The 13,176-nt window shown below is 50.7% G+C and overlaps 1 protein-coding gene and 1 long non-coding RNA gene across 7 annotated transcripts in view; both read left to right on the top strand.

Moving 5' to 3' along the window:
* Adgra2 (adhesion G protein-coupled receptor A2) overlaps positions 1-13,176 on the top strand; it is a 38,462-nt gene that overhangs the window by 11,663 nt on the left and 13,623 nt on the right. For all 6 annotated transcript variants that reach the window (XR_005494961.2, XM_063275883.1, XM_017600376.3 and 3 more), the window contains exon 2: positions 2,936-3,007. Coding sequence is in view for 5 of the 6 variants with exons in the window: in XM_063275883.1 (XP_063131953.1) it covers positions 2,936-3,007 (72 nt within the window). In the remaining variant the exon portion in view is untranslated. The remainder of the gene's footprint in view (positions 1-2,935; positions 3,008-13,176) is intronic.
* Positions 3,062-5,605, top strand: LOC134482405 (uncharacterized). Its single transcript, XR_010058451.1, has 2 exons — positions 3,062-4,347; positions 4,898-5,605. It is a non-coding gene; the product is annotated as an uncharacterized LOC134482405 (long non-coding RNA).

Genomic DNA, 13,176 nt, shown 5'->3' with positions numbered 1-13,176 from the left:
TCTCTGCCTCTCTGCCTCTCTGCCTCTCTGCCTCTCTGCCTCTCTGCCTCTCTGCCTCTCTCTCTGCCTCTGTCTCTCCCTCTGTCTCTGCTTTTCTCTCTCTGCCTCTCCCCTTCTCTCTCTCCCTCTCTCCCTCTCCCCCTCTCTCCCTCTCTCCCTCTCTCCCTCTCTCCCTCTCTCCTTCTCTCCCTCTCTCCCTCTCTCCTTCTCTCCCTCTCTCCCTCTCTCCCTCTCTCCCTCTCTCCCTCTCTCCCTCTCTGCCTCTCTCTGCCTCCCTGCCTCTCTCTGCCTCCCTGCCTCTCTGCCTCTCTCTGCCTCTCTGCCCTCTGCCCCTCTGGCTCTGCCTCTGCCTCTCTGCCTCTCTGCCTCTCTGCCCCTCTGGCTCTGCCTCTGCCTCTCTGCCTCCCTCTCTCTCTGCCTCCCTCTCTCTCAGACTCCCTCTCTCTCTGCCTCCCTCTCTCTCTGCCTCCCTCTCTCTCTGCCTCCCTCTCTCTCTGCCTCCCTCTCTCTCTGCCTCCCTCTCTCTCTGACTCCCTCTCTCTCTGCCTCTCTGCCTCTCTGCCTCTCTGCCTCTCTGCCTCTCTGCCTCCCTGCCTCCCTGCCTCTCTGCCTCCCTGCCTCTCTGCCTCTCTGCCTCTCTGCCTCTGCCTCTCTGCCTCTGCCTCTGTCTCTGCTGTATTACAAGCAGATATGCTCTACTACCCTGGCTAGTGTGGGATTTTTAATGTCAGTGTTTTTCTAATTGGAATCCTCAATCCTCAAACATTCTCTAGTTTCCCACTTCAAGATAACACCCACTTTCCAAGCTTGAGCGCTAACATTCTTTGGGGCTTCTCTCTTTGTGAATGGTAGCTCTGCGCTGACATCCTTATCCATAAAATGAGAAAAAGGGAAGTTTGTTAAAAAGCTCTTCTTTTTTTCCTGTGTCTGAGCTTTTGATTTTCATTTTGTTTTTGCTCTGTCTGTTGGGACTGACCTCAGGGCTTTGCGCATGTTAACTACATGCTCCATATTCTTTTTTTTTTTTTTAAGATTTATTTATTTCATGTATGTGAGCACACTTTCAATGTCTTCAGACACACCGGAAGAGGGCATCAGATCCTGTTACAGATGGTTGTGAGCCACCACGTGGTTGCTGGGAATTGAACTCAGGACCTCTGGAAGAGCAGTTGGTGCTCTTAACCACTGAGCCATCTCTCTCCAGCCCTATGCTCCATATTCTTGGTCTGAGCTGTGGCACAGTTCTGATGTGATCTGCTTTTTTATTTCCTGAGATGGTTTACTCTGTAATGGAAGCTGTCCTTCTTCCTCCTGTCCCAGCTTCCTGCCTGCTAGTTAGAAGTATGTGGCATACAACTGGCACCTTTAATGTGCTCTTTGGAATATCAAGATGGGGGGGGGGGCGAACGAACATGTGTGCGCACACGTGTAGCATTTTGGAAACCTAATAATGTCCCCTAAGTCATTCTTCTGCTAGAAAACATTACCTTGTCACCCTTGGAAGGACTATTAGATTATTAGACCATTCTGGAAGTTGGAAGAGCTCTCCCAGGAGGGAGAAGAAAGAGATGAGGTATCTATCCCTTTTCATTGATCCAGAGACACCTCCCTCTCTTGCTCCCATCCCAGCCAGCATGGGACCTGGGATATGGCCCAGTTGTGGAACACTTACCTAGAATCCCAAAGGTCCTGGACAGTTGGAGCCCGGGCGTCCTTCTTTGCTTCACTCCTCTGAGGCTTGAGGGCAGATCCCTCTGATAACTCCCCTACATTTTCTTCCTGGCCCCTTTTCTCTGTGTACTGCAGAGCACAGAGGCTGTCTACTCCAGAGACGTCTTAAGATCTGTGCTTTGGTCCTCCACTGAGTTTTCCACTAGTAAGAACAGAGCAAAGAAGGGGAACCCTTTGCTTCCCAGGCCAGGGCTGCTTGGAGTTTAGGTTGAGAGTTCTCATTAAAGCTTTCTCATAAGCAATTAACTGGAGGGTTGAGCCCTCTGGCTGGTCTGGAACTCCTTCCTCCTAACAAGAAGTCTGGGACGGGGGAAAGGCTGAGCAGGAGACAAAGATGAGTCTGGGGCCTCTCTTCCCTAGAATATAAACGATAAATAAAACACATGATGGAGGAGGGACTGCAAAGGGGGAGTCTGGTTTTCTATCAGATCTAGGGCTTCAGAGTCTTTCTACGGGGTGGGAAGGCGAGGAGACAGTAACAGTAGAGCCTTGACAATCCAGAGTGGTCATCTTCCAGTAGACTCCTTGACCCCCAGGAGGGCATTAGAAAGCTCTCTTCCACCAGGGTTTCCTCCTCACACCCCTTTCTCCCTGTCTGTGTTTTGTTTTGCCTGCTTGTTTCTTTGCCTTTGAGACTGGATCCCAGGTAGCCCAGGCTGGCCTCAAACTTATGTAGCTGAGGACGACCTTAAGCTCCTGCTCTTTTGCCTCGCCCTCCCAAGCATTGGTATGAAAGAAGTGTGTCTCCCTGCAGGACTTTAGGATTCCTTTTCCATCCCTGACCCGGATGAGGCCAGTCTCCCCATCACGATGCTCTGGATTTTGGATTGAGGGAGGGCTTCTGCAAGGACAGAGCTGTCGGGGGGCATGGCAGGAGCTCAGTGGGGCTGACACAGGCTCCAAGTTGGGAACAAGACATTACAACATCTACTGAGCACTATCTCAAGTTAGGTCCAGTGTACAGGCCCTTCACTGCTTCGTTGGGAGAAATATATGACTTGAGGCTCTCACTGTGGCTAGATTGTTCCATCGGCTTCTCCCATAACCTCCTAGAGTGGCAGGTAGGGTCCCTGCTGCTTAACTCTAGGTGGTGGCATTTACATATTGCCACACAGCCATCTTGGGAACCTGGGTCCTGCTCCATCTGCACTTTGCATTGCCTAGCTTCTAACAGCACGTGTCTGTGTTCTTCCTGTCCCTCCAGGCTCTTGAGCAACAACAAGATTACTGGGCTCCGTAACGGATCCTTCTTGGGACTGTCTCTGCTGGAGAAGTTGTAAGTGCCGGAAGTTTTTGGGCAAGGTGGGGTGGGGTGGAAGTGGGATGCCATGATAGCAAAGGGTAGGAGGGTGACTCTGGGGAGGATAAGGGAGAGGGGGACTAGAACCTGCAGAGCCAGAGGTAGTATAGCACTTGAGGACAGAGCCTGTCAGTCTGGGAGAGGGAGCAAGTGCCTTTTCAGTAGGGACTGCCTAGTTAGTGATCTAGGCAAAATAAGGTCTCTTCCCCGTTCTAGGCAGAGGTGGGGCGAAGGGAAGCTCATTAATGCTCTTTAATGAGCAATTAGCTAAGAGGGCTGAGTGAGCCCTTTAGCCAGCCTCGACCGTCCTCCCAGCTGGCTGGCCCAGCATGAAATGGCTGAGGGAAACTTAATGTGACTGAGCTCTCTTTCCTTCATCCAAAAAAACCAACCAGCAATCAAGGTCTAGAGTGGGCAGAGTCCCGGACTGAGGGTGGGGAGCTCAGTCATTTCTGAGTCCCTCTCTTCCCCCTCCCAATTTAAAGGTGCATTTGGAGAAGTGTCCTTACTCTCTCCTGGAGAAGCCTCAGCCCATACTGATGACTCCTGGAGCTGGTTAGGGGCAGTTTGTGGGGAAAGGTCACTGAGCAGGAGGCGGGGGCCACAGGAGTTAGGGAAGTGAGACAGCAGAAGGCTGAGGGCTCACCTTTGTCCCAGGGCTTGGGGAAGGAGAGATGAGACCTTAATAGGACACCTGACTCAGAGATTTGACTAAGTCACTTAACCTGCCAGGTGAGGGTTTGCATCAACCCATGGCCATGCTTCCAGAACCCAGCCAATGCCATCGCTTTGGGCTCTTGTCCCCACTACACCCATGTTCCCAACCTTCCTCATGCTGTGACCCTTTAATACGGTGCCTCGTGTTGGGATGACCCCAACCATAAAGTTGTTTTCATTGCTACTTCATAACTGTAGCTTTATTTATATGAAAGAATCCTGGGCTCTTTTCTCTTCTGGAGACCGAGTCTTGCTTTTCCACCCATACCCACCCTCTGTAACCTCTGGTGTCCCTCTCTGAGGCATTCCTAATTCATACACTATGGCCCTTGGTCCCTTCTTACACCATTTTGTTCCAAAGCCTTGGGTCAGTGTGATGGAAAATACAAATGGAGAAGGGGTGACGTCAGTGTGGTGCACACATCTCTGTACATGTGACCACAGAGGAGTTTGAGGGCCTCTTTCAGACAAGTCATCAGGACTAGAGAGTTCAAGGGCAACAGAGATGAAGAGTCCACCTAACCGTGATCGACTTTCTTATAAAAGCAACTCCATCCCCCCTTCACAGAGGAAGTGAGAAGCTTGCCAAGCCCACCAAGGTAAAGAGGGGGACCCAGAGTTCTTGGTGGGAGACAAGAGTGGTCAAGTCCATGTGGGTTCATAAAACTCTGATCTGGGCAGGCAGGGAATAGAAGAGGGTCCTGAGAGGGAGATGAGTGCTGTAGGGTGGGGCTGTCTGTCTGTCTTCAGAGTCCTCTGGCTCTGCAGCTCATATTCATGTTAATGACAAAAGGCTAGCCTCAGCTCAGGTCTGAGGCTCAAATGCCATTTACATAGAAAGCAGCACAGCCTGGTCCTAGAGGGAGCCTGGGTCCCCACTCTCTCTCTCTCCCTCTCTCTCTCTCTTTCTTCCTTCCTTCCTTTCTTTCTTTCTTTCTTTCTTTCTTTCTTTCTTTCTTTCTTTCTTTCTTTCTTTCTTTTGAGATAGTCTTGTTATTGTAGCCCAGGCTGGCTCTGAAGCCTCCTGCTTCAGCCTACTAAATGTTGGGATTACAGGTTTACAGACGAGGGAACAAGTTCATTCTTCCACATGTAATTGAGCATTTGGGAATGGATCTAGGTCTTGATTTCTTTTTTGCCTCTGTGCAGCTCTGGCTGTCCTGGAACTCACTGTAGACCAGGCTGGCCTCAAGCTCAGAGACCTCCTTACCTCTGCCAACCAAGTGCTAGGATTCAAGGTGTGTGTACCACCCCCACGAGGTTTTTTAAGTCTTGATTTTAAGAGGGCAGGAAACCAAACATCTCTTTAGGGGTCTTTTGGGAGAAAGGCAAACCTATATGTTTTCCTTCCTGGCACCCATAGTTGAGCACTTCTGTGAATCTCAAGCCACCCTTTGGCATCTCCCATGGCTACCTACTCTCCTTCCTACCTGTACAGAGTACCTAATTAGGCCCTTCTCCCCAGCACCATGAACAGGGACTCTGCAGTGAGGAGGGTCCTTCAGAGGAAGTACGTAGAAGGAGGTCTTGATTGCCAAGTCATTGGGTATTAGAGGACTGTGCCACAAGAAAAGACACAGCAAGAATTTCCAGCTCTGAGGCCTCAAACCTTAGGTTCAGTCTGCAGCACAGAAGGTGTGGTGGCAAATGCCTGTAACCCTTGAACTCCTGAGGACCAGGAGAATGAGACCAACCTGCATTACATGCAAATATAATTATAAATCATTTGCAAAGACCCAATGGGCCCTCAGCTCTTTGGGGATACAGACTGGGTTCAAGGCCAGTCTTAAGATATATTCAATTCTGTCTCAAAAAAAAAGGAAGAAGAAGAAAGGAAGGAAGGAAGGGAGGAAGGAAGGAAGGAAGGAAGAAAGGAAGAAAGAAAGAAAGAAAGAGAGAAAGAAAGAAAGAGAGAAAGAAAGAAAGAAAGAAAGAAAGAAAGAAAGAAAGAGAGAAAGAGAGAAAGAAAGAAAGATGCCTAGAACAGTGTTTCTCAACCTGTGGGTGTCGACCCCCCTAGGTTCAAGCAACCCTTTCACAGGGGTTGCTGAAGACTATCGGAAATACCAGATATTTACTTTATAAGTCATAACAGTAGTGAAATTACAGTTATGAAGTAGCAACAAAAGTTGTTGGGGTCGCTACAACATGAGGAAGTGTGTTAAAGGGTCATAGCATCAGGAAGAGTAGCAACCTGTGCTATAATCTCTTCAGAACTTCAGTGAGGGGGCAGAAGGGCCTTTGGGCAAAGGGCTGTGCTGTGCTCTGCAGGGTAGGGAGAGCACCTAACAGAGCTGGAAAACTCAGGCTCTCTAGCCTGCCGATTGATGAGTGTGTACTCTAAAACATCAGGTTTACATGATTGTGGGGGACAACCAAGTCCAGACTCCTAGGTCAGGCTGGTAAGTCAGACAGGGAAAGATGCTACCGTCTTGAGATAGAATTTCCTCTCGACAAGATATTTTTTCTCCTGAGCCTTCAGCTGATTACAGGATATCCAATTGCCTTGTTGAAGAGGTCTCGTTTAAGGCCAGCTGATTGTTCGTCCTCAGAACACCTCCACAGCGCACTAATGTTAGCAGAGTCTAACATTAGTGGTTTGTTTCTTGCTTTGATGTGGGTATCTCGGTGTGTCGCTCAGGACAGCCTTGAAATGCTACACTCAGACGATTCTCCCCGTAACCAGCTAGTCTTGCAGGTGCCCACCATGACGCACAGCCTGATGGCTGTGTCACTAACCATTGTGCTAGGGTAGGGAGAAGGCCCATAAGTAATGCAAGCCCTGTGTCCCATTCCTGCAGACGGGTAAGTCACTGGGTCAGACGGGGGCCTGGGAATTTTACCCAGCAGGAAGGGAATTCTCATGCTCATCGGAGGTTGGGAGCCAACATACCAGATGACCCCGAGACTGTGGGCCTATTCATCACAACTATGGCATTGTAGCCTGGTGTGTAGTTGGTGTCCAGGAAACACTGATCTCTCTGTCCAGTGGGAAGACTCGGATGTCTAGGCATGGACAGCTGAGACCACGTCAGTTCCATATCCCACGATGTGCAGACATTGTGTCCTATGGGTGGTTTGGGATCTGGTCTGGTCACTGCAGTGGTAATCTATAGGATGTGCCTTACTGGCCACAGGTACTGAGAGCCCATCAGGTCTTTGCAAATGAATGAGAGGGTAGCGTGTGTGTGTGTGTGTGTGTGTGTGTGTGTGTGTGTGTGTGTGTGTGTGTGTGTGTGTGTGTGTGTGTCAGTGTGTCGGTAACTGTGCTGGCCAATCGTAGGCAGTGGATTTGCATGCCATCTGCTTTGAACTCCAGGGTGAGGCTAGGAAAGGTACAGGTAGGCTGACAGAGGCACCAGTGTGGATGTGGGATGGGAGGACAGAGGAAGGGAAGAAGAGTCCTTGCAGAAGTGGATATGTTAAGAGGATTTTCATGGCTCGTGCCTTTTACCCCAGCACTTGGGAGACAGAGTTGGATCTCTAATCTAAGTTCAAGGCCAGCCTGGGCTACGGAGCGACTTCTTGGACAGCCAAGGCCACACAGAGAAACCCTACCTTGAAAAAACAAACAAGAAGAGAGGATCTTAGTGGTGGATCTAGGATCCAGGGGTACCCATCTCTATCAACTAGGTATGATGAACCAAAAAACTCCTGTCTGCCACAGGTAGCTCATGGCCAGCCCAGGGACTGTACAGAAGGACCAGACATGCCTAAATCACTTTTCCTTTGGGTCCCTCAGCCCAACTCAGCCTGTGGCCCAAAGGAAAGACATTTAGGGCAGGAGAGATGGATGAGAGAAACTGACAGAAGCATACGGCAGGGCCAGCTGTGATAGCCAGACATGATGGAACACTTGTAATCCCAGCACTGGGGAGGCAGAGGCAGAAATGCTGTTGCAAGTTCAAGGCTGGCTTAGAACTTACTGTATGGACCAGGGTAGCCCAGGCTAGCCCAGGCTACATAGGTATATAGAAGACCCTCTCAGAACAGACGAATAGAGCATGAGCCTTGCGCTGGTATAAAGAGGCTCAGAATCAAATCCTGTTCTTTCCCTTCGTCTCTGAATGCTTCTACCAGCCTTGCATGACCCGTGTGGAGGTGGGGCTAGGAATTCTTCTCTGAGAGGTTGTTATGGGGATAGATGAATTAGATCTTCTATACCAAGAAGTCGCTCCATAGCCCAGGCTATTCTATATATCTTCTGAGTGTAGGCTTTTCCCAGTGAAGGCTGTGCCCTTCCTTTCTAAAGAGTTCTATACATCGTGAGGTGTCTGCCTGACTTGTTGTGTCCCGTGGTCCCATCATGTGTCTCTTTTGTATGCCAAGGGACATGTATGAAGACCAGAGGACATCTTACTGGAGTCTACCCTTTCTTTCCACCACATAGGTTTTGAGGCTAAGATACAGGTTGACAAGCTAGTGGCAAACACCTTCACCTGCAGAGCCATTTTGCAGACCCTGGTTGTGCCGGGAACCTAGAACTCCAAGGTGCCTCCCTTTGCCCTCTGGAGTACCGAGATTACAGATGCAATCAGCCGTGTGTCACTAGGCCCAGCTTTCGGTGTTGTTTGTGGTGCTGGTGCCCCATACATGCCAAACAAGCAGTGTGTTACAGAACCAACCCCCACCCTCACGTGGAGGACTCATGTCCTCGGGTGCCTTGGATGTTTCTCTGTCCAGATCCCCCGCCAAGCACAGGCAACGGGAACAGGTTGGTCCAGAAATCTTCAGGGCTCTATGAGATGCCTCCATGCCCACCCATGAGACCATTGGACGGACGTGCCCCAGAAGAGGTCAAGGGAGAGGGGGGGCGGGACTTAGTATGAAGAAGGGTACGAGGCTCCACGTGGATGTGGCTCCGCCGAGGCTTGTGTGAAGCTGGAGCACAGGGCCCAAGGAGGGGAGCTCGCTGAGCTGGGGATGATTTGTCATTGCCTAATGAGATTAATGAGCCCTGGGGGCTGGTATGCAGCGGGTGCTGGGGCACTCATTAGAAGCAGATGCTCATGGGAATGGGCCGCTCACCAGCCAGGTGGTTTCCATTAATCTGTGGGCGGGGCCAAGGGTGAGGCCCAGGGCTCTGTCTCTCCATTCCATTCTTGTTCCCACTAACACTAGGGAGGAATGACGCGGAGAAGCTGTCCTGGACTCCAGCTGAAGCCTGCAGGATGGCTAACAAAGTCAGGGGCAGCCCTCTGGTTTGCCCCGGTCAGCATTAAGTGCTGGGGCACAGTGTATGTGCTCAATAAATACCCGTAGAATGGTTTCAGGAGCAGAAGCCCTGGGAGGTGGTGGGAAGCTGAGTGTCTGGGACCATAATGGATTTACTTAGCCATGAGACACCCCCCCAACCCTCCCCCACCCTCCGAGCATCCTCTATACCTGCAAGGGTTCTGGCCAGTCTTGCAGCCAGCCTGCCTGCACTTTCAAGTTGAACTCTGGAAACCTTGTAGGGCTCAGGGCAAGCTGCTGTGTGGCCAGCAAACCTATAATTTGGTTTTCAGACCTACAAGCAGGGAGGTCTGTGGGGGCTAGGAGGAGCCAATTCCGTGCAGCCCTACTCTTCCCTGAATGTGTGTGAGCACGTGACACACACACACACACAGTCACGTCAGCTCGCACTTTACAACAACTCTAACATGATGTAATTTATGTTGCCCATTTAAAGTGTGAGAGATCCAGTGGGCCCGGATACATTTCAGAAAATTGTGTAACCGTTGCTCTAATCTAATTTTAGAACATTTTCATCATCCACAAAAGAAAGAACTTGAATCATTAACTGTCAGTCTCCGTTTCTCTGCCAGACCTAAGCAACCGCTAATATCTTCTCCATTTTTACGGATTTGCCTGTTATGGATATGTCATATAAATAGAATTATATAATATGTAATCTTTTATAACTAGATCCTCTCAGCCAGTGTAACATTTTCCAGCTTTGTCCAGGCTTTATCAGCACTCATTCCTCCTTGTGGGCAAACAATAAATAGCTCATTGACTGAACATGCTATATTTTTAAATCTTCTATTTATGCATTGATGGATACTTGGTACTTTTGCCTTTTATGCAGTAACGATCGAGTTCTTTTGGGAACTTTCACCTGGTGGGCTTTTTTGTTTTGTTTTGCTTCTGCTCGTTTCCAGTTTTTGGAGATGGGTTCCAGATATATAACTGTGGCTGGCCTCAGATTCACAATCCTCCTGCCTCAGCCTCCTAAGTGCCAGGATGGAAGATTTGCATCACTGCTGTGGCCAGCTTTGACTTCCCACACTCAGGTTCTGGAAAGGACACAGAGCGTGACTGCCCTAGGAAGTCTCCCTCCATTTTGCCGTCAGGGGTCCCTTCCTTGATGCTGACACCTGTTGGCAGGAGAAGGGCATGCCTGGAGTCAGGGTGGCCAGTGTATGATCAAGAGTGCACAAAAGGCAATGGGGATAGGGACACACCATCAGTGAAGTGCCTTTGTCCTGGGTCTAGAGCTCTGTGGAAACAGACATGGAATCCATATTCTAGAAACATCTGTGTCCTTCAACTGGTTACTTTGGCTTGCAGCCTCAGCTAATTAATGGAGGATTCATTTAGATAATCTGGAGCAAGGATCTTTAAAAACAAAAAAAAACAAAAACAAAAAAAAAAAACCCCCCTAAAAAAAAAAACAGGGTCTCGATACATAGACCAGGCTATCTCAAACTCATAGGGGTCCACTTGTCTGTACCTCCTGAGTGCTGGGATTAAAGGTATGCACCACCATACCTGGAGTGTTTTTCATTGTGGGATGGAACTTGGGGCCTACACATGCAGCAGGAGCTCTCCCAGTAAGCCCTATCCCCAGCTCTGTGGAACAAGGTGTTCTTAGCCTGGGTTCCACAGCCCTTCAAGACCATGTCCCCACTGTTAAGTGTAGAACACTCTTCCAGGATGGGAGTCCCGACTTCCTCAGCTTTCCCCAGCAATATTATACAGGAAGGGTTCAGAACAGCCAATTGACAAGAGCCTTGGGTTTCTAAATATACAGGTCCTGGGGTAGCATTTCCTCCTGTCCCTGGGGAAGTACAGCCCTGAGCCACTTCCCCTATTCAGGGACCAGGAGACATGGCCTGTCATCCAGACGTCTATTGGACTGTCTGGGTTCAGCCCAGGGAGCAGCCCCTGGTTGGGGCCACTCCTAGGAACCTAACTGCAAGAGACCATCTTGGTCACCTCTGAGCCCCACTTGAGGAAAGGGGGAGAAAGCTTGTCCCTGTGGAAGCTGCCTTGTAGAGAGGGCCCCGAGTGCTCAGCTGCAGGAAACAGGGCAGGGAGAGGGGCTGGGGCCCCAGGGCTGCCTTGCTCCCATCTGCAGAGCATCAGTGGGGCAGGCGGGTGGGGTTCACGGGGTGGGGGGAGGAAATGAGAATAAACACAAGTGAGCAGAGAGGGGAGGGGCGGGGGGCTGCCGCCTCAGCCCCTTGGCAGCCCATGAAGGGAAGTGACACACAATGAGGAATGTGTTTCCCTCTACCCGCCCCTGCATGGGGGTGGGAGGCAGATCCCTGAGAATGGCCAGACCCCAGCAGAGGCCAGGGGGCACATGCTGGATCAACAGAAGAGGGTGGGATGAAAGGGTGGAGCCTGACAGTCGAAGGGGGGTGGGGGGATACACAGGAAGGGCAGTCCTGGGCAGGGGGACTTTCCGCTGTCCTCTCAACTGGGCATGCAGAGAATCTAGGGCCAGCCCAGGCCATTCCACAGTGCTTCTGCCCAGCACTGGGGCACCTCCACACAGCTCCAACTTTCTCTAGGACATTGAGCCCTGGGGTACTAGCATTTCCCTTCCTAAAGGGGACTCAGCATCGTTCTCAGCTTTGGTGTGAGAGGGACCTTACTGCCTCTTGTCTCTCAGCGTTTCTTTCCCCAAAAGGGACTGCACAAACAGGCCCCCTGGTGGGACAGGACAGCACCTCCCTATCCTGGACACCCATTTCCTCTTACCCAGCAGGGACATAGCTCAGTTAACTCTCTCCTGTCCATAATTCAGACCTGTCTCCAAGGCCTTAGACTTACCTGGGATGGTGAACTTTGGTCAACCCCAGGTTGACCCCCAGATATCTTTGTCAGAGTTCTGTCTTCCTCCTCCAGGAGTGGCTCCCCTTTACTCACTGCTTCCTAGCTTCCTAGGCTCTTTCAGGTGGGAGCAGAAAAAATGGCCCTTAGTGCTCTGGGCAGCCTCAGTGTCAGTGTTAGCTTAGAAAAGGTGGGGTCTGGTGGAACCTTGGGTAGGTGGGTCATGATCTGTAGCTCTCCATAGCCATGCACAGCCTAGAGGCTAGTGCAGAAGATGAGTAGGCAGGTACCCAATCTGGCCCTTTGTACAGAGGCCTGCATGCTACATACTGGGCTGATGCCATTAGATAGGCATGTCCTCCTGGTTAGCATGTGGGGGATGGGGGGGACCTGCAGCCAATGGGGAGGGGAGGAGAGGAGAGGCAGGATCAAGAGTTGAAGTCCTGCCTCAGTGGTGTTTGAGCCCCTGAATTGGGAGTCAGGGGCTGCTATGAGATTCACCTGTGGTATGTCTCTTCATGTGCAGTGGGGATGACCCTCAGGAGTCATCACCCATCTTGCCGTGACCTGCTCAGCCCAAGAGCAGCTTCCTTGCCACCTCCTGACAGCAGTGGGGGGTTGGGACTGAAGACATTGCATAGATTTTATTAGCCCTGGGCCTCATCTGGACCTCATGATTGTCAACTTGAGCTTGAGGCTGTACAGGGGCACAGTGTATTGCTCACCTAGCCTTGCTGTCCTCTTCCTCATAGGCTCCAGAGAGAGGGGGAGACGTTGGAGGGACATGGGGAGGGACAGAAGGAGAGAAGGGGGAGGGAGGAAGAGATAGAGAGGGAAGGAGAGAGAGAGAAGGAGGAGGAGGAAAGGTAGAAGGGAGGGAGGAAGGGAGGGAGAGAGAGAGAGGAGAAGGAGGAGGAAGAGGAGGAGGAGGTGGAGGAGGAGGTGGAAGAAGAGGAGGAGGAGGACAAGAGAGAGAAAGAGGGAGAGAAAGAGAGAGAGAGAGAAAGAGAGAGAGAGAAAGAGAGAGAGAGAGAAAGAGAGAGAGAGAAAGAGAGAGAGAGAAAGAGAGAGAGAATGGGAACGCTAGCTGTTGGAATACAATAAATGGAAAGCTCCCCCTGATGGGTAGGTATAGCTGTTTTCAAAGGCTCCCCAGAACAGCTCTGTAAGATCTGGAGTGGCTCTGTTGAAGGACCATGGGAAGCCTAGTCTTCTATTTCCTGATGCAAAGCTTTCTCCATCCCCTGTCCCTGTTCCCCATTCAAAGCCCTTCCTCTCCGTCTCTTGACTCTAGTATCATCTTTAGTATGTTGACATAAATAAAACACAGCTCTTGTCCCAGAGGAGTAAGATGTAGTTGTTTCTGAGCCACAGGTGGGTAACTG

Source organism: Rattus norvegicus, chromosome 16 (genome assembly GCF_036323735.1).
Source record: "Rattus norvegicus strain BN/NHsdMcwi chromosome 16, GRCr8, whole genome shotgun sequence".
Classification (NCBI taxonomy): Eukaryota; Metazoa; Chordata; class Mammalia; order Rodentia; family Muridae; genus Rattus; species Rattus norvegicus.
Note: the sequence above shows the minus strand (reverse complement) of the source record. Positions and strands in the feature narration are given on the sequence as shown.